This window comes from Notamacropus eugenii, chromosome 1 (assembly GCF_028372415.1).
Source record: "Notamacropus eugenii isolate mMacEug1 chromosome 1, mMacEug1.pri_v2, whole genome shotgun sequence".
NCBI lineage: Eukaryota > Metazoa > Chordata > Mammalia > Diprotodontia > Macropodidae > Notamacropus > Notamacropus eugenii.
In genome coordinates, this window is record NC_092872.1 from 155,360,772 (window position 1) to 155,386,475 (window position 25,704).

The window sequence follows — 25,704 nt, forward strand, 5'->3', positions numbered from 1 at the left end:
TTTATCTTCAAACAAGACAACTGTGTATGTGTATAAGCATGTAAGCAAAAATGAATTTCTAAGAATCTACAACTATATTCTTAAGATTGTGACTCACCTGGAGGTAAGAATTTTAGTTGGTTATTAGCTAATCGAAGGTGACGTAAAGACCTTAGACGACCAATCTCTGGGCAGACAATTTCCAAGGCATTGTCACTCAGATCCAGACACTGGAGCTTTACAAGGGAACCAATGGCTTAAATAATACAAAATCAATAAAAAAAAAAAATAGAATTTTAACCACATTCAGACCTTAATGAAATTATTCTATCAAAAAATGCTTTAGTATTAATATCCATGTCTGAGTTAATTGTGAGGTAGTAAAACCATAGGTTTAAGAGAATATTACAGAAGTGAACACTCACAAACTCAAAATATAACCTGAAGAGAAGGAACAAAAACTAGAAATGTGAAAATTCGGACACAAGAAGATACAAAAGGTCATTTTTTTTCTGAGATATTGCTTTTATTTTTACTTGGGATTTAATTTGGAATAAACTACATAAAGTCTAAAACAAATGAGGAAGCTTTAAGGTTAAAACTATCAAATATAAGCAAAGTATTAAGTAATAATTGCCATAAAGAGAGGTTGGGACTCAGGATCACGATTTACCAATAAAAGTGCTATTTAGCTTTTTCTTCTTATATAATTAGTTAGGAAACTCACAGCATTTGTCTGTTTGAAATTTTAATGGAAAGATGATAACCTTGGTCCACATAAGGAAGAAGTGAAGTAAGAAGGCTAAGATGAACTCCTTTGTGAGTTCTGGCAGTAAGATTCTTCTGAAAACAGCAACCAAAACTACTTTACAAAGCACAATCAGTGCTAATTTGTAAGTACCACAAAACTGCAAAGGAACTTACCTTCAGGGACAACAACTATATTATTGGAATGAAGGTACCTAGGTAAAGAGAGAAAGCAAAATTATAGTTGGTTCCCTCTAGTATTTTGTACATCATCAATTGGCAAAACGTTGACTTAGAAGCTTATTAAATAGGCAGTGACCAGGAGTCTTATTATATGAATCTTATGAGATCATAACCAACTACAATAAAACATGGAATCTATCACTGAATCTATTTGAACATTCCACTTAGACTATGGTACCAAGAACCCAAGTTTTCCTAGTAGATTGTAGCTATTGCTGATTACATTAAGGATCACTCACTAACACAACAATTATTTGCTGTAAGAGTAACTGTTTAATTTATGAGTATACCAAAGATCTTTCATAAAGATGAGGAACTTACAGAATGGATAAATTGTGGGAAAAGGAAGGAGTGATTCTTCATTTTATACCAGAATCCACCAAATGGTTTCATTCCCCTGGTCACAAAAAATAGTCAGTTTACAAAAACTGGAATTATATAAATTTTTCAGGAATCACACACCTGTGCATAAGACTAAGAGCAAAAATTTCATATATAACTTTTAATCTGTAATGCAGTAACAGAGTAATCACAGAATATATTGTACAAGGATGGATGTTTAGTATGTCTAAGCTGTTGCAAGACGTGGACCAAAAATAGAAAAGTGAAATTTGTTTCTGATTTATAATACCCTTGGAAATATAAGTTCCTCTAGAATATAATTTTCCTTCTGAAATAAGCTTTAATCAACAAGGAACTAAATCCTTATTTTCTAAATTTTAAATATGTTGACAAGCCTAGGCAGCTCTAAGCACAAAACAATTTTACAGCTAAGTATTTCTAGCACACTCTGGTGGTGAACACAACTAGTATCATTCGAGCATCATGTAACCTTTCTTACAAGGCTATTTAATAACTGATAACTATAAAATTAATAAAAGAGAATATTTACAGCACTAATTTAAAATGTAAACTGATTTTGGTCAACTATGTGGTCAACATTTATATGGTTTTGTTTCTACTACTGTTTTTTTTAATAAATCTGTAATAATTTATACCTTTCCAGCAGATACTAGAAATATACTTATTTTCAGTCTAATTGTGTTACTGTAATTTCTTCTTCATTTTCACAAATACTAAAAGAATCTTGATTTCCATTCAGGATAAAGGAGAAAGGTGCCCGTATGGGGACTAATAAGCATAAATGCAGACAGGGACCTGTGTTAAGTCCTAGAGTGCTGCTTGAAGCACAGCCTAAATTGAATTATGCAGAGGAACATAGCTGAGTGTCAGTGGCATAATTTGAGCGCAGGCCTTACCTGCAAACCCGACACCATGTTCACTATGTGATACCTCCTCTTTCCAAATGCATCTACTTTTTTCCCCAATAATGCCTGTTACACCTAACAATTTAAGTAAAAGAAAAACTGAACTTTTAGGAAACTATTGTCCAGTTAATTTATAAAATTATATTGGACTGCCAAGTTTCTATTTCCAAAATAACTTAAACAAAGGTATATTTGTAGCATGTCCTTTTTTTGGTGTGTGCTCAACATTTTCCACCTTTTATAACACTCCAAACATTAATTCTATGCAGGATTTCCTGTCTCTTATCAAGTAAAACTGGACATTCTTCCTGCCAAAAAACTAAACACAAGTAAAATGCACATATGCAGCAATGTTTCATTAGTACAAAAGCCAAAATACATAATTGAAAAATAAGGAGCATAAGAGTAATTATATGCAATCAACAAAATCATTGGCTATTTTTGTATCTATTTTGTTTATTCAAGGTCTATCTAAAAGTACCTATCTCAAAACGTCCAAATCTCCTACATTCTACTTCAGCTACAAATAGAGGTTATGTGACCTTGCTATAACCCGCAAGTGTTTAACTTCTCTACTGATGAATGCTAATAACTCTTTTATTTGTTCATATTTTTAAAAATCATTCCAACTTTCCCTATGCCTTACAACTCTCTGATTCTTCATTCCCTCAGCCTCTGTTTTTTCCTAGGCAATCATTCCAACACTGACTACCCTATTCTCCCTTCCCCAGCTCAACACCTTGATTAACCAAATCAACTCTACACCACCCTCCACTCTAGATTCCCCTGTCTTATCGCTGATCACATCTTGACCACCCCTATCTTGGATTACTCCCACCAATGTGTCAACTTGCTGAAGGAAGCTGTGAAATGTACAGATTTATGTTATATGATCTCATGAAGGCCCTCACTGCACCTGGGTAAACATTCTAGCCTTCCTTAACAAATCTGCTATCCCATTCTCCACAATGGCTGTTCCACACCTCTTTCCTCAAACATCCTACAGCACTGCCCCTTCCCCACAGCTTCAATGCCAAAGACCTTCCTCATATTTCACTGAAAAAAACTGAGTCATTCATTGGGAGCTCCCTCTTCTCTCCTCTTCCTTATCTCCACATCTTCCTTTATTATTTCCTCCTTTCAGATCTCATCCCTTTCTGACTCCTTAGCAATTGCCCCACTATTATCCCCATTCTCTCCCATCTTCCTCCTCCCTCTTTATCTAAAGCTTTTCTCCTTATCTAATTTCTCCTAATTTAATGCTTCCTTCCCAGATACCTACAAACAACAGCACCCTGTAATGTTAATGTAAGGTTAATGGTGGATGGGGGGAAGATTTAAAGATCTTACCTGCCCATTAGTAGGCCTCAATACCTTTTGTTAATTTCTATTGAGGAACTAATTATGAGGGTGGTGTCCTCCAGCTCTGAAAAGTGTACAAATACTCTGGGGTGAGGTTTTACTTTGGGGCTTACTCATTTTGGCCAGATGGGACTCTGGGCAGCCATTAAGGAGCCCCCCAGCCTTGAAAACCCAGATATTGGTGCTTCGCTCTCTGGTAACTATGTATGTAGGTAATGGTCAGACAGGTGGATCTGTCTGTTGATCTGTGAAGTATGTATTGCTTAAGGTCAGACAGCTGGAAACCCTGTCTGTTGCTCTCTATTTCTGTTTGCATTTTCTCTGAAGTTCAAGGTGCTGACTTTTCCCCTGAACTAAGTGAATGATATATGTGCTTGATTAAAGTGATTGTTGAGCCTTCAAAAGTTGCTTTCCTTTTAGAAAAGCAGATCTAAAAAGCTGTCCGGCAAGCCCTCCTGTGAATGCTGGGGTCCTTGCTGTTACACACCCCCATCCTCAAAAAACAAATCTTCATTTGATTATACATTCCCACTAGGTATCTCTCTATATCTCTCTTCACCTTCATTGCTAAACTTAAGAAAATCTTCACAATTTGTGCTTGCTCTTTATTTTCTCTCACTCATCTCTAAACCCTCTGCAATGTGGTTTGGTTTCCTACCTTACCATCCAGCTTAAGCTTCCCACTCCCAAGTTACCAATGACCGCTTCATTGTCAAACCTAACAGCCTTCTTGACCTACTTGCAATATGCTATATTGCAGACCATCTCTTTATGGATACTCTTTGCTCTTCTGGTTCTCCTGCTACCTATATGATCACTTCTCAGCCTCCTTTACTGGTTATTTATTCATGTTACACTCTATAATCATGGGGAACCACCTTTCTCCTTTCACTCTATACTATCTCACTTAGGGATTTTATCAGCTTCCATGGCTTCATTTACCACTTCTGTGCAGAAGACTCTTAAATCTATATATCAAGTCTATCATCTGAATCTCTAACTGCTTCTTAGGTATCTTTAACTGGATGTTTCATAGACATCTCAAACTCAACATGTTATAAACATATCTCATTATCTCCTTTTACCCTTTTCCAAACTATCCTATTAGCACTGAAAGAACCACTATTTTACCAGTCACTCAGACTAGTGTCCTTGGTGTCTTATAGTCATCTTCTCTCCACTCACACAACCCTTACTTAGGCTATTATCTCTCATCTGTACTATTACAACAGTCTGGTTGATCTCTCTGCCTTAAGTCTCTTATCACTCCAATTTATCCTCTTCTACTAAGCTGCCAAGATAATTCTTTTATTATTATTTTATTTGTTTTCAGTGTTCTACAATCACTTCCATATATCTTAGATTTCTTCCCCTCTCTTGCTCCCTTCCCCCCTAACTCCCCACTCCCTCCCTCATACAGCATACAGTTTTATATAGGTACTACATATACATTGCTATTAAATACATTTTCACCTTAGTCATGTTGCATAGGAGAATTAAAATGAATGGGAGAAATCACAAAACAAACCAAAACATAATACAAAATAAAATGATGTGCTTCATTTGTGATTGAATTCCATAGTTCTTTCTCTGGACGTAGAAGGCATTTTGCCTCAAGAGTCCATTGGGAATTTTTTAGGTGCTCGCATTACTGTGAAGGACTAAGTCAACCAGAAAAATTCCTCGCGCACTGTGGTTGTTGCTGTGTACAAAGTTCTCCTGGTTCTGCTCCTTTCACTCAGCATCAGTTCATATAAGTCTTTCCAGGCCTCTCTGAAGTGTTCCTGTTCATCATTTCTTATAGCACAATAGAATTCCATTACATTCATATACCATAATTTATTCAGCCATTCCCCAATTGATGAGCATGACCTTGATTTCCAGTTGCTGGCCACCACAAAGAGAGCTGCTATAAATATTTTTGTACATGTGGGACCCTTTCCCATTTTTATGATTTCTTAGGGATACAGTCCTATAAGTGGTATTGCTGGGTCAAAGGGTATGCACATTTGTGTAGCCCTTTGGGCATAGTTCCAAATTGTTTTCCAGAATGGTTGGATCAGCTCACAGCTCCACCAACAATGAATTAGTGTTTCAACTCTCCCACATCTTCTCCAACATTTATTATCTTCCTATTTTGTCATGTTAGCCAATCTGATAGGTGTGAGGTGGTATCTTAGAGTTATTTTGATTTGCATCTCTCTAATCAATAGTGATTTAGACCATTTTTTAATGACTATAGATAGCTTTAATTTCTTCCTCTGAAACTGCCTATTCATATTCTTTGACCATTTATCAATTGGGGCATGACTTGTATTCTTGTACATTTGACTCAGTTCTCTATATATTTTAGAAATGAGGCCTTCAACACTGACACTAGTTGAAAAAATTCTTTCCCAGTTTTCTGCTTTTCTCCTAACCAAGATAACTTTTCTAAAAGGTTACTCTGAACATATCAACCCTCTGCTAAAGGAGCTCTAGTGAACCCCCTCATCACCTCTAGGATCAAATATAAAGTCCTATTTGGCATTTAAAGCTCTTTATAGCATAGCTTCTTTTTTCAATTCTAAATTCAATTTTTTCTTATATATTTTTAGTTTCAAATTCTTTCCTTCCCTTTCCCTCCTCCCACTCACTGAGAAGGCAAGAAAAACTACTCATTACAAATATATGTATAGTTATACATTAGCCATGTTAAAAAAAAATGCAAGAAAAAGAAATAGAGAAAAAAATGCACTGCAACCTGTACTCAGTCCATCTAGAGGGAGATAGTATATTTCACCATAAGTCCTGTGGAATTGTGGTTAATCACCGTGTTGATCACAGTTCCTAAGTCATTCAGAGTTGATTTTATTTAAAACACTGTTATTTCTGTTTAAGTGTTCTCCTGGTTCTGCTCACCACTTTGCATCAGTCCTTCCCAGGTTTTTCTGAAATCATCCCATTCATCATTTCTTACAACACAATAGTATTCTATCACATTCATATACCATAACTTATTCAGCTATTCCCCAGTTGATGGACATCCTATCAGGTACCAATTCTTTGCTATCACAAAAAGAGCTATTTAAAATATTTTCATACATATGGCTCTATTTCCTCTTTTTTTAATATGTCTTTGAGGTATAGACCTAGTAATCATATCAGGGCAAAATAAATATTGAAAGAATCCACCAATCACCTCCTGAAAGAGATCCAAAAAGAGAAACTCCTAGGAACATTGTAGCCAAATTCCAGAGTTACCAGGTCTAGGAGAAAATATTGCAAGCAGCTAGAAAGAAACAATTTGAGTATTGTGGAAATACAATCAGGATAACACAAGATCTAGCAGCTTCTACATTAAGGGATCGAAGGGCGTGGAATATGATATTCCAGAAGTCAAAGGAACTAGGACTAAAACCAAGAATCACCTACCCAGCAAAACTGAGTATAATATTTCAGGGGAAAAAGTAGTCTTTCAATGAAATAGAGGACTTTCAAGCATTCTTGATGAAAAGACCAGAGCTGAAAAGAAAATTTGACTTTAAACACAAGAATCAAGAGACACACGAAAAAGTAAACAGGAAAGAGAAATCACAAGGGACTTACTAAAGTTGAACTGTTTACATTCCTACAGGGAAAGACAATATTTGTAACTCTGGAAACTTTTTTCAGTATCTGAGTAGTTGGTGGGATTACACACACACACACACACACACACACACACACACAGAGAGAGAGAGAGAGAGAGAGAGAGAGAGAGAGAGAGAGAGAGAGAGAGAGAGAGAGAGAGAAAGAGAGAGAACAAGGTGAGTTGAATAGGAAGGGATCATATCTAAAAAAATTAAATTAAGGGGTGAGAGAGGAATATATTGGGAGGAGAAAGAGGGAAATGGAATGGGGCAAATTATCTTTCATAAGAGGCCAGAAAAAGACTTTTCAATGGAGGGAAAAAGGAGGGAGGTAAGAGGGAAAATGTGAAGCTTATTCTTATCACATTGGACTCAAGGAAGGAATAAAATGCACACTCATTTTGGTATGAAAACCTGTCTTACAATACAGGAAAGAGGGGGAGAAGGGTATAAGCAGGGTGAGGGGGATGATGGAAGGGAGGGCAATGGGAGGAGGGAGCAATCAGAAGTAAACACTCTTGGGAAAGGACAAGGTCAAAAGAGAGAATAGAAGAAATGGGGGGCAGGATAGGATGGAGGGAAATATAGTTATTCCTGCACAACATGACTATTATGGAAGTCATTTGCAAAACTACACATATATAGCCTATATTGAATTGTTTGCCTTCCCAATGGGGATGGGTGGGGAGGAAGGAAGGAAGAGAAGTTGGAACTCAAAGTTTTAGGAAAAACTGTTGAGTATTGTTCTTGCATACAACTGGGAAATAAGAAATACAGGTAATGGAGTATAGAAATTTATCTTGCCCTACAGGACAAAAGAGAAGATGTGGATAAGGGAAGGAAGGGATATTAGAAGGGAGGGCAGATTGGTAGTAGGGATAATTAGAATGCTCAGTGTTTTGGAGTGGGAGGAGGAGAGGGATGGGGAGAAAATTTGGAACTCAAAATTTTGTGGAAATCAATGTTGAAAACTTAAAATAAATAAATTTATAATAATAAAAAAAACAATCTATCTCCCATCTTTGTACCTCTGTTCTTGTTATCTTCCATGCCTAATCTCTTAATTTCCCTAAATTTTTTAAAGACTGAAGTCCCACCTTTGGCAAAAGGTCTTTTCCAACTCCTATGGTTGTAAATGCCTTCCCCTTTTAGATTATCTTCATCTGCTCTACACATTTCCTTTATACTCTGGGTTACATTTTGTCTCCACTATTGCAATATATGTTCCTAGAGGGTTGGTACTGTTATTTTGCCTTTTGTTGTATCCCCAGTTTAGCTTATGGTAAATGTTTAATAAACACTTGTTGACTAACTATGAGTTAAGACAGATAAAGCTTACAGAATATATTAAATAAAAAGCATATTTTAAACATAATACACATTAGTATGATCACTCATTTGAAAATGCATCTTTAAGACTTTTGAATTATGAGAATTATAAGCTGAAAAAACACTTCAATGTTTCAGAGAAAGAGTTGTTACTTAGCTCTTCTTTTAATCAAACATCAGTGTATATCATGGCCAATAAGAAATTTTAAAAGTCCTATAAAAACAGGACACTGATCTGACAAACAAAATGCCAGAGAAAGTAGCTCTCAAAATAACTCTCTCATCCTGTAACTTCAAAACAATATAAAATGCCACAAATATGTAGTAATTAAAAATTTCACCAAGAAGAAGGGAGAAATGTTGCCATACAGTGTAAGTCTTGTCAAATATGAGCAGAGGGCTGAGTCAAATCAAAATTCCACTCCCTCTAACCATCTGTCATTGTTCATCCCAAGACCAGCCTGAACAGCCTGATATGCTCTGGCTGTGGGAGCTTCTGCTCTGTTCCCCTACTCCTTCCAACTTCCCATTATACCCCTCAACAGAGAGAGGACAATGAATTCGTTCAACCAAAAGTGTGGTCATTTATGGAGGAGGTGAGGGGAGGGCCTAAAAAACAGGGGTGACAAAGGAAAAATGCGAAACCAGTTATGGTGTTTTGTCCCTGGAGTTTCCACCAGAAAGAAGTCACAATGAACTAGGTGGCACAGTGGATGGAGAGCTGAATCTGGAGTTAGGAAGACCAAAGTTCAAATGTAGCCTCAGGAACTTACTAGTTTTGTGACCCTGGGAAAGTTACCATCTGCCTCAGTTTCCTCACCTATGAAATGGTGATGATACAATGGCATCTACCTTCTAGGGGTGTTATGAGGGTCAAATGAGATATTTGTTAAGCAGTTAGCATAGTTCCTGACACAGAAGGTATTTAATAAATCCTTGTTTCCTTCCTTTCTCCTCAGCTCCCAACTCACGAAAGTTATGAAAGCTGTATAGTCCTTATGGCATGAGCAGAAGAAATAATAAGAAAGAGTGGAAAGGAGAGGAGCACAAACAGTTCCAAAACTTTACTCAATAGACTGATTAGAAGCAGCAAGAAGACTGGAAAATGACTAAATATAAATAGCAAAAAAAAGGCACAAGGACTTAAAAAAAGAAATTCATTGTTGTAGAACTCCAATAAGAAACTTCCTCTACCAAAGCAGATCAGCATGTCTGCTGCAACATATTGTCTTAGAAAGTCATCTCAGGTACTGAGAGGTTAAGTTAGTTGTCCAAGTCAGTATGTTTGGGCCTCGAACATAGGTCTTCCAACTCTCTGTTATGCCATTTTGCCTCCTAGAAATAAGGTCAGAAAAGAAGAAAATCCCCTATTTTAATTAAAAAGCTATTAGTCTTTAGATAAACCAGCAGTGAGACTCATCATAAGAGAAAATGAATAAAAAACTCATGTGAAAATACAATGAATAAAATATTATGCAGTGACAGAAAGCAACCTGAAAAACCCCACAGTGAAAAAGCAAGTGAGACAATTAATTTTATGGAACCCCTAGAAACAAAGAAAAACACATTTCCAACTGCCTTTCAGATATCTCAAACTAGATGTCCAGTAGATATCTTAAACTAAACATACCTAAAACGGAACTCATTATCTTTCCCCTGTACCCCACCCCTGCTACCCTGTTTCTATAAAGGCAACAACATCTTCCCAATTCCTCAGTCTCACAACATATAAGTCATCCTTGACTCCTCACTATCTCTTACACTCCCCCTTATCCAAGCTGTGGCCAGTGCCCGATGATGTCACCTCTGCAACACAACATCTGTAGATTTCTTCCCCTTCTCTCTGATACTGCCATCACTCTCATCACACCATTCCTGGACTATTGCAACAGGCTGTTAGTGGTTCTGGCTGCCTCAACTACCCTTACTCCAATCCATCCACCAAAGTAAAATGTAGGTAAACTCCAGTAGCTCCCTATTGCCTCCAGGATCAAATACAAAAGCCCTTCATAATTTAGCCTCCTCCTTTCCATTTTTCTTATACCTTACTCCCCTCATATTCTCTCTGATTCAGTGACATTAGCCTCTTGGTTTTTCTAACAGGACACTCCATGCCTTGGCTCCAAGCATTTTCTCTGACTGTTCTACATGCCTGGAATACTTTCTCTTCTCAACTCTACCAACTGACTTCTCTGGCTTCCTCTAAGTCCCGGCTAAAATCCTGTCCTTTACAGGAAGCCTATCCCAACCTCTCCAAATTCGAGTGCCTTTCCTTTTTAAATTATTTTATGTATGTATATATATATATGTATATATAGCTTGTTTTGTACATATTTCTTTGCATTTTGTCTCCCCCATTAGACTATATAAGCTCCTTGTGGGCAGGGACTATCTTTTGTCTCTCTTTACATCTCCAGCATTTAGCACAGTGCCTCACACATAGTGAGTATTTAATAAATATTTATTTATTCATTAAATGTATAACCTGTCAGTTTTCAGAAGAAATCAAAGCTGTCAATACTTACATGAAAAAATGCTCCAAATCACTACAGATTAGAGAAATGCAAATTAAAACAACTCTGAAATATCATCTTATGCTCATCAGACTAACACGATAGAAAAGGAAAATGACAAATCCTGGAAGGAATGTGAAAAAACATGTTCACAAATGCAGTACTGTTGGAGTTGTGAACTGGTCCAACCATTCTGGAAAACAATTTGGAACTATGCCAAAAGGGCAATAAAACTGCATGTCCTCTGACCTGCAATACTACTATTAGTTCTGTAGATGAAACAGATTAAAGAGATCAAAGAAAAGGGAAAAGGACCTATTGTACCAAAATATTTATAGCAGCTGTTTTCAGGGTAGTAAAAAATTAGAAATTGAGGGGATATCCATCTCCTGGCAAACGGCTAAACAAGTTGTGGTATCAATTGTGAAATGATTGTGATGCTATTGTGTCATAAGAAATAATGTGGAAGATTGTTTCAGAAAAACCTGCTTAGATTTATATAAACTCATGCAAAGTAAAGTAAACAGAATCAGAAGAACACTGTACACAGTAACAATGATCAATTGTAAAAGACTTAGTTACTCTGATCAAGACAATGACTAAAGATAATTCTAAAAGACCCATGATGAAAAATGCTATCTACCTCAATTCAATTAAATTCAAATAAACTGTTTGCATTCTCAAGGAGGGGAGAGAACTAGGAGGGAGGGAGAGAATTTGGAACTCAAAATTTTCAAAAATGTTAAAATTTTTAAAAATGTAATTGAGAAATATTTAACAAAACAAAAAAACTTTTTTAAAAATGTGTAATTTGGGCACTATGGACTGTATATTTAGATAACATTAACTCAGTAAAGAAGAATGTACCAGTCTGCAAAAGACACAAATAGAGGGAAAGGGAGAAATAAAAACACAAATAAACATGAAACAAGATTTGAAAACAGAAAAGTCTAAGATTGGGAAGTTGTCCACACACACACACACACACACACACACACACACACACACACACACACACACCCACGCAGACACGAGAAAGTGAGATATTAAATTAATACAGAGAGAACTTTTCAGAATTCTTTTCATAACCCTGTCCTATGATTTCATTGATGCAGGGATCTTCTAGTGAAGAAACTTCCTCTACCCATGTAGACTGGTACCTCCTCTATAGCTTATATTCAGAAAGTTGTCAGGAGCACTAAAAGATTAATTAACTTGTCCAGGGTCAAAAACCTCAATCTTCTTGACTTGAAGTTAGTCTCTAAATACTAGGCAATACTGCCTAGAAGGAATGTAATGAGAATTTGAATCAGCTTAGCATAGACAATGGAAAAGAACCATGATAAACATTAGATAGAAGTAGAAAATTTCCAAACATTTGGAAGGCACTAATTGATCCAGATCTGAAACCACTGTCCCTTGATTCTTCAACAGCAGATAGAAAAACTAAAGGTTTTCCAATTACTTGGGGACTGTATACAAGGTGTTAATTTTCAGAGCAGTTATAGGAGATTCTGAGTCAGAGTTCTCAATAGAAGCCCAAGTGGTAGAAATGGCAACATAGTTAAGGAGGTTTTCACATCTTTTCAGGGACAGAGATTAGAGATTCCCAGAAAATTAGAACTATGAAGCCATGGACTTTGCCTGGAGAAATGCCAGTTGAATACATGGAAGGCAATTCAAGGTCCCACACTGAATCCACAAAGAGTTTATATAAAATTTCGGAGCCAAAAGGTCAATGGGAAATCTAGCACAGAATAAGAGAGAAGCTCATTTAGATCAGTGAAAAAAAGGAAATGGAAAGTTTCCACTTTAATAATGGTATCACAGCTTTGTTTTCTGAATGTAATCAACATGAAATGCCCAAACAGGGAGATACATAAGTGGAATATTTTATTCATGTATTCAACTAAAACAATGCTATTACACTGTTATTAAGTTTTTGTTTTATATTTTATGTTGCTTTCTTCCATGTCTGAAAGTATATCTATACTTCAAAAAAAACTATAAGTAATTATGTGAATGCTTTATGGTGGTGGTACATTTATCCAATATCAGCATTATAATTTTGGAAATTACAAAGTCTTCTTGTTCAATACTGTAGATCCTGACAAATTCAATTCAGCAAATAATATTCTCGGGATCTACAGTATTGAACAAGAAAACTTTGTAATTTCCAATATTATAATGCTGATATTTTTATATATTTATATTTATATATCTTTCAGGGAAAAAAGCCACTTTGTTTTAGGATATTTCAAATTCATTCATTCATTCAATATTTATCAGGCTTACACTGTGAGTGAAGTTCTGTGTAGATACTAGGGTAGATATAAAATTTAAATCAGACAGTCTCTGACCTTCTTTAACAAACATTTAATAAGCAATTACTAATGTTACTGTAGTGGGTACCGAAGATTTTTTTTAACTGTTCCAGCCCTCAAAGTTCTTTCTTGGATTACAGATATAGAGTTGTAAGGGACCTTAAAGTCTACTTAGTCCAATTCCCTCAGTTACAGAAGAGGAAGCTGAGGCAAAGATAAATTAAGTGACTTGCCCAAGGTCAATATAAAATGGAAATAGTCACTCCCTTCAAGGAGTTTATCTCCTAGTAGGAGGATAAGACACAAATCTAGATAATTAATTTTTAAAGTTGCATGTTAAGTGCACTAAGCAATTGTGTGGCACTTTTGTGTTGGAGTTTTTTTTTGGGGGGGGGGTTGGTAGGGGGAGGGTTATTTAAGAGGAAATCATCACTGACCAGAGGGAATCAGGGAAGGTTTCAAGGAAAAGGGAATATCTGAGTTGGGCATTAAAGGATTAAAGAATGGGAGGGAACTCAATAGGTGAAGTGACATTTCAAATTCAACATGTTCTAAAAGAACTCATTATTCCATTCCCTTCCCAAACACACTTCTCCAAATTTCTCTTCCTTTATTGGGTGTACCAACATCTTTTCAGGTGCCAAGGTCTCAATGTTAGAGTTAGTTTTGACTCCTTTGCCCTCTATTCTGTTAACATCTCTCAAAACCATCTCCTTCTTTCTATTCACAAATTCACTAAACTAATTTCATCCCTCATAACTTCTTGACTGGACTATTGTATGAGGCTCCTAATAAGTCTACATGCTTCTCTCTATAATCCTTTCTACACAGAGCTGCCAAAACAGATCTAACCATGCCATACCCCTGCTCAAAAAGTCTTCTGTAGGTCCTTATTGATTCTAGGATAAAATACAAACTCCCCAGCCTAATGTATAAAACGTTTCTCACTATGACTACATGTTAGAGCTAATTTTGGCTCCCACTAATTGCTTTTAGTCAGTCTTAAAGATGCAAACACCCTCAAGTTAGAAAGCACTGAAGAAAAAGTCCAAAGCAAATTTTAACAACGGTATTAAAATATTGAGTCTGCAGAGCAGATCAGGATGATTAAGAGTTAAAATCAGAAAATCAGGCCATGAACAAACTCAATGACACCTTTGTTCTTTGTTTTGCTATGAAGCCCCTTATGAGGTAATGGTTACCTGTGTGGAGGAATGAGGCCCTGGGCTCTGGGAAAGTTTCTCAGAGTCCAGGCAAGGCCATGAAAGCTGGCACCTATTTCTAAGAGAAAAGGCTCCAAAACCTACAAAGTGAACAACAGGGTGAGCCAAACTTTCTCCCCTACCTATTTCCTTTCTTTTGTGTTTTTTAATAAGTGACCATGTAGGTGGAGAAAAGGTGACTGACATGAAAAATACTGTGGAGACAGAATCAATAAGATGTGGCAACTGACTGGATCTGGAGGCTGAGAGTGAACATTCAAGGATAACTCCAAGATTACAAATCTGTAACCTTAATAGAAACATTATGTTAGGAAGAATGGGTTTGAGCGTAAAGAAATTAGTTTGTTTTGTTTTGTTTTGTTTATTTTAAGAAATATTGACTTAGGGGTGGAGCCAAGATGGTGGAGTAGAAAGACACACACAAATGCAGGCTCTCCCCACACAGCCCATAAAAAATACCTGTAGAGAGAGATTCTCAACAACTTTTGGAGCAGCAGAAGTGGAGAAGAAATGTTGACTTAGAGATGTGGAGATTGTCAGCAGGCAGTTAGTGATGCAAGCCTGGATCTTAGTAGAAAGATAAGGCATTGATGCTGCCAAAAGCTCTATATCTGAATCCTCACTCTGCTGCTTACAGTAACCTGTATGATTATGGGCAAGTCATTTGCCCTCTTAATATACCATCTATAGAGTGAAGGAGTCAGATTAAATCAAGTGTTCTTAACCTTTTTGGTATCCTAGAATTTTTTGGCAGTCTGGTGAGGACTATGAATCCTTTCTTAGAATAATGCTTTTTAAAAACTGAGGGAAATGGTAAATTTTCCTCAGTAAAGGTTACTGAAAATAAAAATTAAAATTTTTCTCATCCAAGTTCAAAGACATCCCTGAAATATACAATAAGCAGGGTTCACAGATTCCAGGTTGAGAACTCCTGGATTAAATGACATTTTAGGTGTCTTTGAGCTCAAAACCTATAATCATAAAATAGTTTTATAATTCAATGTAGGAACAAAAGTCAGTGTAAAAGAATTAATAGTGAGAATTTGGAAGCATTGGATATAGATCTTATTTTCAAGAATTCAGCAATAATGGGCAAGAAAGAAACATGTTAAAAGAAGAGCTAGTAAGGCCAAAGGAAAGGTTTCTTCATTTCTGAACACTGAGAATCCTAAACATATTTACAGGCAGAGGAGAAGCAGCCAAGTGATTGAAGATATATGAGAGAGAGATGCCAGAGCTAAGTTCTAGAGGAGTTAGAGGAAAATGGAATCAAGGATAGAGACAGGAGTACTCTAGTGGAGTGTAAGCTAATCTCTTTTTGTAACCAGAGAGGAGAAAAAAGGGGTATGAGGATGCTGAGAAGTTTTGAAGGACGAAGATAGAGTTGAGGGAATTCATATTGGATGGTCCCAGTCTTCTCAATGCATGGGAAACTAGGACATCTGCTTCAACTATACAGGTTTTTGGGAAAAGGAGAGAAGAAAAAACATAAACATCAGTAAGAGTAGAGTAAATTGGAGGGGCAAAAATAAGGTCCCAACTTAGGTTATGTAACAAAAATGGAGTGGATACTCTAAACAGAGGTCAAGGCCACATGTGGCCCTCTAGTTCCTCAAGTGTGGCCCTTCGACTGAATCCAAACTTCACAGAACAAATCCCCTTAACACAAGGATTTGTTCTGTAGAACTTTGACTCAGTCAAAAGGCCATACCCAAGGACCTAGAAGATCACATATGGCCTCAAGGCTGCAGTTTCCCCACTCCTGCAAGTCTAAGAGATACACTGCCCTAGAAATAATACCTACCTTCTCTAGCCATAGGGAACCTCAAGATTCTTTTAGTAGCTAAATTTTATGAGTCTATGGTTAAACAAAGAAAATACATTTGAACAGGGTATTTTAAGGTCCATCAGAATCAGAAGTCAAAGAACTATGTCATTAAAAATAATTAAAGTGCTACATCCTATTATTAAAAGTAACTTACTATAATTTTTTTTTTTCAAAAGAAAGTTAACACTTACAATTCCACAAGGTTTGGGAGCTTCTGAGCAAGATCTTCTGGCTGGAAAAAAAAATTCTTTTAGTTCATGGAAAAAGTACACAAAATTTCTAGTTACCATAAATATATGCTACTATACTAATATTAAAATAGTAAACATATTATAAAAACTGAATATGACTATTAAGGTTACTAAAGTTTTGTTAAGTTTGCATACTATGTTTGTCAAGAATGACACTTTTTATAGCATAGCATAGTTATCAATACATAGGATATGACTAAAAAGATACACACATTTTAACAGTCCTTTCCACACTGTGTTTTTGTGAAAACCACTTTTTGGTTTTGTAACTATGGTCACTGTTACCATTTGTAGTTGCATTTATTCACTGACTAAATAAATATTAAGCTAATAGCATAATACAAGGTACTGATGAAATTTCAAATTCAACAAACCCCAAATTAAAATTTAAACAAACAATTTACTACACATGTGGATCTGGAACAGAAACAAATTTTAGATAAGGCATGATGAGAACTGGACAGCATTCCAGACCAGAAAAGGATATGAAAGGCAACAGTGTGAGAAAGAAAGCATGTGACAATGTTTGGGAAAACAGCAGATCATAACAACACACATAACACACACATATATACATATACATATGCATATATATGTATTTATGTAAGTTTGCTTCAAAGGTCTTCCACAAATATTTACACATATTATTGGGGTTACTCCAATCTGATTGCTACTTTTCTAAGTAGCCTGTGTCTCCCCATTTCACAGGGTTACAGTTTTTCTTCTTGCTTTCTACAAGTTGACAGTAACATCACATGATTAAAACAGGACATAGCCTAGATGATGAAATATTCTCATAAACAAACAAAACAATGAACAGATTCTCCCTTCAAGGAGCTTATGCTGTACTAGGTAGTTATACAGTATACACGGAAATACAGATAAGGTAATTGGAAGGTAGAAACCACTAACAAAGGAAATCAGAGAAGGTTTAGTGTTGGAAATGGTATGATAGGGACTTCTAAAAAGCAGAGATGAAAAGGTGTATTCCATATATGGGGTGCAGTATGTGCAAAGGCAGGAGGTATCAGATCTTAATTTCAGGGAACAGCTACTAGTCCTGTTGGAGTAGAATATAAAATTTTAAAGGGGAGTAATATGATATTTCTGGGAAAGTAAATAGGGTTGTGGATGAAGATTTGAGCAAGGCATGGATATAGTCTCACCAGTGCCTTAGGAAGGCAATTGTGTGTTAGATGAATTACAGAAGGCAGACAAGAATCAAGGAGATCTAAATTAGGAAGCTATTGTAATAGTACAAGCAAGAAGTGATAAGTATTTGAACTAGGGTAGGAGATATGTGAATAGGAAGAATGCAACCACAGAGATGTTTTAATGAAATGTGGCAATCAATGGGATATTCAGGGAAAGAGCAAGGAGAGATCCAAGGATGACTCCAAAGTTTTGAATTTGGGTGCCTAGAAATATTTTTGAGTCCTTAACACCAAGAGAAGTTTGAAGGGGACAACAACTTCAGTAAGTTTGGAGGACAAATAAGATGATTGGTTCCATTTTGAATATGGGTTTGGTTTGTTTGCAAAATAATGGCTAAAATTTATAAAGTGTTTTAAAGTTAGTGAAATTCTTTACATGTTATCTCATTTGAGCTACTTTTAACCCTGTGACATAGGACTATAGGTATCATCATATCCATTTTATAAATAAAGAAACTAGGGCTCAGAAAAGTTAAATGACTTACACATGGTCATATAGCATGTCAGTGGCAGGGTTTAAACAAAAGTCTTCCTGACTTTTAAGATAGTATAGTATCTAATGCATCCCGAAATATAGGAAGGTTATGATCTAAATCAAACAAGGGAACATTCAGAAACTGCTAACCTCAGTCAATTAAAATACAAACTGAAAAGCACCATACTTATACTAATGGAAAGACTTCATTTTTAATGTTTAAATCCTGTTTTTTAATGTACAGCACATATGTAAAAAATTCACTATAACTGCAGTCATTTAGATATCACTTTAATATTGGCGAAGTGCTTTACATATGTAACTGTTCACACATATTTCAGCCATGGGAGGTGGGTACTAATTTTATAGAACCAAAGTAGATGAGTCAATCAACAAACATTTATTCAGTTCTTAATGTGTGTCAGGAATTGTGCTAAGTCCTAGGGCTACAAAGAAAAGAGTGCACATTCTAATGAGATAATATACAAAATAATTATGTACATATAATGTAAATATAAGATATTTATAGCATGCGTGGCAGGTAATCTCAGAGGGAAGTATTGGCTAGAGATGAGGAGAAACACAGAAAGGGAAAGGCCTCTGGAAGAGGATAGGATTTGAGCTGTCTTAAAGGAGACCAGAGAAGCCAGAGTTGAGGACAGCAAACATTTTAAGATGAGGGGACAGGGAAAAAGCATGGAGTAGGGAGAGGAAGTATCTGCAAGAACCAAAAGTAGGCTGGTGCAGCTTGATCACAGAGTATATACAAGGGAGTAAAATGTAAGAAGACTGAAAAAGTAGGAAGGGGGCAGGTTGTGAAGAGCTTTAAATGCCAAACAAAGGCCTTTACATTTGATCCTGGAGGCAACGGAACCACTTAAGTTTACTGAGTAGGGGAGTGACATGATCAAACTCATAACTTACAAAAATTATTTTGGCAGCTGAATGAATGATGAATTAAAGTACAAAGAGACCTGAGGTATGGAAACCAATCAGAAGACTATTGCAATAGTCCATGCATGAGGCAATGAGGGGCCTGTACCAGGGTGGTGGCAGTGTGGAGAGAAAAAGGAACATATATGAGATATTGAGAAACAATCATGCTTGAGAATAATTTGGATGTGTGTGGTAAGTGTGTGTGTGAGGAGTGAAGGATGACACTGTGATCATAAGCATGGGTAACTGGGGAAATGGTGATGCCCTCTATAGTGATAAGAAAGTTGGGAAGATGGCCTCTTCCAGAGGCCTTTCCCTTTCTGTGTTTCTCCTCATCTCTAGCCAATACTTCCCTCTGAGATTACCTGCCACGCATGCTGTAAATATCTTATATTTACATTATATGTACATAATTATTTTGTATATTACCTCATTAGAATGTGCACTCTTTTTTTGTAGCCCTAGGTTACAAGAAAAGCTAATGAGTTCTGTTATGGACATGCTTAGTTTGAGATGCCTAAGGGACATGTAATTCAAAATGTCCCAAAGTCAGTTGATGATGTGAGATTTTAGTGTGACTGAAAGGCTAGATATATGGATCTGGGAATCTTTTTTGTAGAGATGACAACTCAACCCCAAAGGATCTGATAAGAACACCAAGTGATATAGTATAGAGGAAGAAGAGAAGGGGGACCAGGACAGAACCTCAGGAGACACAGAGTTAGCGGACACATTCTGGATGAATATCCAACAAAGGAGACTGAGAAGGGTAATGAGACAGGTGGTAGGAGAACCAGGAGAAAACAGTATCACAATTAGTGTCAAAGACTGCAGAGAGATCAAGGAGGATAAGAACTAGGAAACAGACATTATATTTGGTGGTTAAGAGATAAGTAGTTACTTTGGGGGACATAGTTTTAATTAAATTATGAGGTCAGAAGTCAGACTACAAAGAGTTCAAGAGCATGAGTGGAGAGAAAGTAATGGTACCAAGTATAGATAGCTTTCTCAAATTTAGCCAGGAAGGAGAGAGATATAGCATAATGAAGATAGTTGGTGGAGATGACTAGATCAAATGAGTTTTTTTTTTTTTTCTTAAGGATGAGAGAGACACGAATATATTTGTAGGCAGCAAGGAAGGAGCTGATAAGAAAATTAAAATTAAGGGAGTGGAGATGATTAAAAAATGCAATTTGATGGAGAAGATAAGAGGGATGAGTTAAAGGGTATATCTTGAGAAGTTTGCAAGAAGTGCTACCTCTTCATGTGAAAACAGGAGTGAAGGAGGATTTAGGACAGGAAGACATCTGAGTAATGTAAGATGAAGAGGAAGGGAGAAGATGGAGCATACTGGGAATGGCCACAATTTTCAGTGAAGTAAAAAGTGAGATCCTCAAGGGAGAGGGTAAGGGGAAGGGTTTTGGGGAAAGGGAAACAGGATGAGAGGAGACAAGACAATCTGAAACAATGCTGTGCTTAAGTGGGAAAGGAAACTGATTAGGGAAGTGTAGAAGGATTGCCTTGCTACAGTGAGGAGGACTCAGTTTAGGTTATAAAACATTAATTTGTAGTTGACCCAGTTAGAATGGTTTTGTGATTTCTTCCAGCTCCATTTACCAGCATGTGAAGAGAAGCAAAGGATGTAGATGGTGGGAATAATAGAAGGCTGAGATTTGACAAGGGGGCAAAGAATTTGAGCACAGATGACTGAACTGATTTATCAAAGGATTGAAAATAGGGGGAAGGGAAGTCAATGTAGTGGAAGGATAGGAGGTCAAGATGAAGATGAAATTTAGGGGTTGCTAAGGCAGAGGTAAAGACAGTTTTTATCTGCGGTCTCCTTAAACACTCATCAAATCCCTCCTAGAAAAGAGGGAGGCCTTTATGATCTTCCTCTTTCCCCCCCAACCTCCACTTATGCCAGTATCTTCCCCTTGAGATTTCTTTCCATCTATTTTTTTTCTCTCTCTCTCTCTTTCTGTCTCTCTCTTTTGCTCTCTCCCTCTCTCTCTGTCTCATCTTGTATCTCTTAAGGTCTTTGCTGTTTCATAGTAGTGTTCTAAAATTGCATGTCTTTTATGAGCATAAACTTCCAAAGAATAGTCATCAAAATACAGAAGCTTCTGAATAATTATCTCATATCTTTAGGGTTTGAAGAAATTACTACAAGCTGTTTAATGGAAGCTTGGAGTTCTTTGACTGGATATTCAAATATGGCTACTTAAAATATAATTAATAAAATGGACATAGAATAGAAATAGGCTTCTCATTCCCACCACTGGCCCCTGGATACAATGGATTAAACAGGATATCCACTAACTAGATGTAGAATCACAGGAGATTTCTATGTACTGTTTACAGATGAAGATGGAAAGGGAAGGAGGGGTTTCCAAACGAAGGAAGAAGGATATAAATAGTTAGTTAGTTATCTGTTCAAAAGGATTTGTCATAATTTGTTCACTTAGAGAAAATGACAAGATATGGTAGTGACTGTCTTTCTTTTCTTTGCAGATAGCTGAGTGTAAAGATTTTAAATCCTATGACATAATCCTTAGTTGTGCATTTTGAGGACAACCCTATTAAGCTTGAATAGCACCTTGGCTCTTTAATCGTAGCCCCACTCCCCCTGCACAAATTACCTTTGTCAATGATATTCACAATACTTAGGGTCACTTAATAAAAAGTGGTATCAGAGAGTCAAGTTTATATTATTCACACTGTTTGTAACTGTATTTTACTCATTCAAGAAGGCTGCTGCGATAGGTCTTTCTGGATTAACTTTTCTTAATCCAGAAGCTTCAATCTGAGCTGAATAGACTGCTTACTTACACTAACTTAATGAGATTTGGGAATACGTTAAACGATCAGCTCAATATTTTATATAGATACAGTAATCTGAATTTGTTATTGGGGACACTCATAGATATCTCATTCTTAGTGATCAAAGGATGCTAATTCAGATGATTCTTCATTCATTCAACAAACACTAAGTAGCTACTATGTGCAATGAATTATCCTAAGTTCAAGGCATTATTGCTAACGTGGTAATATTAGCTAATGAAGGGCAAACTCTCTGTTCCTGAGCTTTCCAATTCTGAAAAGCTGCTATCTTCCCCCCAGTATTTTGCCATCATTTGTTCATTGACATTGGATAAGTGTGGAAACACCCTTCACTAATATATATCAGTAGCAAACTTGTAAATAATTGTTGTAGAGGGTTTCTTGAGGATACTGAGAGGCTGATGTACTTGCCAATGGTTATGCAATTAATAAGTATGTTCCAAAGAACCTGAATCCAGTTCTTCCTCACCCTAAAAACAGTCCTTTTATCCATGAAATCTTCTTTGCTGTCAACGTAACACACTAAAATCTCATGACAATTAACTGATCAGATACTGACACTATTATCTATCCAGTTCTACAGAATATTTTCCTGTTATTTCTCACATTGAAATTGTGTGTGTGTGTGAGAGTGTGTGTGTGTGTGTGTGTGTGTGTGTGTGTATTTTCAGGCTATGCATTTAGGTTTACTTATGTCTCTAGATAAATTTGAAAGATTTGAGAAAACTGACTACAAGGTTCATAAAAAAAGTTCAAGTCTTATGTCTGTCATTCAAAAAAGAAAGACTTGTCCATGAACGTAGGAAAAGGCACATTAGGCACATGTTGGCTACCTTTCTGATGAAGATATACTTTCAAACATTGTAGCTACATGAATCAGTATCTGGACAACTTAGAGCCCACTGACTTTTTAGTTGGTTGTTGGTCTGACTTTTACGACACTCTTTTGTTTCCTAGCGGAATGATTACTTGCTGTGCGAACAGTCAAGCAGAGACTGACATTTTGTTTTTACTAGAATAAGTTTATGGGCCTTAATTAAATGTCATTTTACTTATTTTACTGCTTTAATTTCTTTAAACTACTAGACTAGGTGCCAAGAATGCAACAGACATAGGAAGCCAAGTAGACTAAGCTGTGGCTGCCACCTGCTGACACTTCACATTATTGCTCTCAAGTTCTTTGTATAATAGAAACATAGCGAGCTTGAAGGAAATATCTACACTGCTCCTTTCGCTATTTATATATTTTAAGCCATTTTAATAAAAGTTACTACAATCATTTACTGGAAACTACTGGGTTGATAGAATTTTTTTGAAATTATGATACTGTAATTCAAAATAAAGTGCTAGATTACAAATGTGAAAATAGCTGACATTCATACAATGTTTCATGTTTTACAAAACACTTTACACATTATTTCATTTGGTCCTCTTGGCAACTTTGTGATAGATTTTTAAAAACAATAGAGATTTTTAGGATATAAATGATAGGTACTACACATAGGATATTCCTATTGCATATCCCTAGATCCTTAGATGCAATAGGGATAACCTTATTTTATGGATAAGGAAACTGAAGCTCAGAAGAGTCTAATTGACTTGCCCATGGTCATACAACTAGCATCAGAGGTGGTATAATGAACCCAGGTCTTTCCTAATTCCAAGTTCAGCACTTTTTCCACCATGATGCCTTTCAATAATGTTCTAATCATTCTAATCTTGACTCAAGTAATTTGATTTCTATTCTGAGGCTTTCAAAATCAAAGTACTTATTTCAGTACTTTATGGAGCTATGACTTCATTAGGTGAGGATATTTCCTTTACATTACTGATCACAAACCCTCTGCATCTTTAAATAGTCTTCTGGATTTTCTATGGGCAAAAAAGTTGATCATTCTATGGCTTGTTCCAATTCCACAGATTATTCCATTTCTATGGATAATTCCAATCTGGTAATACGTCTTTCTCAAGTTAGCTGGGCTGGTCTTCAGATAACCAACAAAACTTAAGAGTCTAACAGGCTCATAAATGAAGCTCTTCCTGCTTTATATGGCTTTCCAGAAAATCCAGAGTCACTTCCATGTAATGAAGTAGTTATATCATGTTGTAGGAATCTCTGCTCTCACTTCCTTTCAGAAACTGTTACTTTGAACAGCACAGTAATAAACTTCATTCAAAAAAGTCCTAACAGGCACAAAAATTCATAAGAACTCTTAAGCAGTTGTGGTAATATTAAATTCTGCCTACAGCAAGAGTTAAAAAATAACTAGGAAGAATACTTTCCAGATGATATGGTCACATCATATGCATAATTAAATGTTTTTTTTAGAGTTAAGGTTTCTTTTCCCAAATAAAGAAATAAAATTTAGTAGAGTTATGCCTCTTTGATATAAAAACTTCAAAAACTGATAAGCAATAGTTTGTTAAAAGAGAAAAGAAAGCAAGAGCAAGCTATGCACTGAAGTTCTAGAACACAGAACCTTACATTTACAATAGCCTGATACATCTGAGATTAGGAAATCCTTATGTCATGATCAAATCATATTTTAGGGTTGTTTCCTTTTCAGTGTCTGACTATAGTATCTCATGTCAAATAAGAAAAATCCCTATTATAGAACATTATACTAAAGAGTCTTAAGATTATGAATTTTGTTCTCATTTGTCCAACTCAAAAGAGGATTTCAAGAAAGGTAAAAATCGTTGAAACAGACAAGAAAGTGAAATCAAACTGCTTTCCAAACCCTAAAATAATGACTGTCTCATTTCCCTAGGAAAAACAATACTGCAGTAGAAATGGCACTAGCTTTCGAGTAAAAATAAAAATGGATTTCAATTCTCCCTCTGCCACTTATTAGTTATATGACCTGGTCTCTTATATGTAAAAGGAAGAGCCTGGACTTTTCAGGATCTCCAGGAGTTCTTCAACTTCATTTCATTTACTGAGCACTTACCAAATACAGGAACTGTGATGGGCTCTGGAAAAGACAGAAATATTAAGATAAAGTCCCTTCCCTTACAGAGTTTACAATCTAGCAGGGCAATATATAAACAAATAATTATAATACAAAATATTAAAATATAAGAGCAGCGTAAATCAAGCACTGTGCTAGATCCCTTTAAATTCTAAAATTCTACAATCCTAGGAAATTTCAAACTGAAGAACTAGCAAAATTTTCAAAAAATTTTTTCTGAATGTAAACGGGGACAGGCAACTATCTTATAATTATGGTTACTACAAAGTTAATAAATACCATAGAATACCATTTATTAGCAGCAATTTATAAAAGGGGCACCAAATGTCATAAACTTACTCCAAATCAAGATCTTTATTAAAGTATCCTTTTACTGACTTTTACCAAGTCATGAAAGCAATCCTGAGTTTTTAGTTACATTAGTTACACCTGGCTATTATATAGTAGAAATGTATCATTTGTTATGGTTATTTTTCATATTTATTATGGTTATACAGTTATTCCATATAAATGCAAAATATTTTAAGGGAAAAATGTTCTACATTAAGAATAGAAAGCAAAGTTGAACAAGCTGTTTACTCCTAAAAT

The 25,704-nt window shown here is 36.0% G+C and overlaps 2 protein-coding genes across 10 annotated transcripts in view; one reads left to right on the forward strand and one right to left on the reverse strand.

The window, feature by feature from the left end:
• Positions 1-25,704, reverse strand: part of LRRC28 (leucine rich repeat containing 28) — a 180,728-nt gene that overhangs the window by 137,748 nt on the left and 17,276 nt on the right. For 3 of the 6 annotated variants that reach the window (XM_072617051.1, XM_072617049.1, XM_072617050.1), the window contains exons 3-6: positions 25,096-25,119; positions 16,619-16,659; positions 904-941; positions 98-235 (exon numbers count right to left, since the gene is read on the reverse strand). In XM_072617051.1, coding sequence (XP_072473152.1) covers positions 98-235; positions 904-941; positions 16,619-16,659; positions 25,096-25,119 — 241 coding nt within the window. The remainder of the gene's footprint in view (positions 1-97; positions 236-903; positions 942-16,618; positions 16,660-25,095; positions 25,120-25,704) is intronic. The other 3 variants (XM_072617054.1, XM_072617052.1, XM_072617053.1) reach the window with 1 other exon arrangement.
• The window catches only part of TTC23 (tetratricopeptide repeat domain 23), a 141,331-nt gene continuing 130,223 nt past the window's right edge, over positions 14,597-25,704 (forward strand). For 3 of the 4 annotated variants that reach the window (XM_072617040.1, XM_072617048.1, XM_072617046.1), the window contains exon 1: positions 14,597-14,698. The gene's annotated coding sequence lies outside the window, so the exon portion shown is untranslated. The remainder of the gene's footprint in view (positions 14,699-25,704) is intronic. The other variant, XM_072617043.1, reaches the window with a different exon arrangement.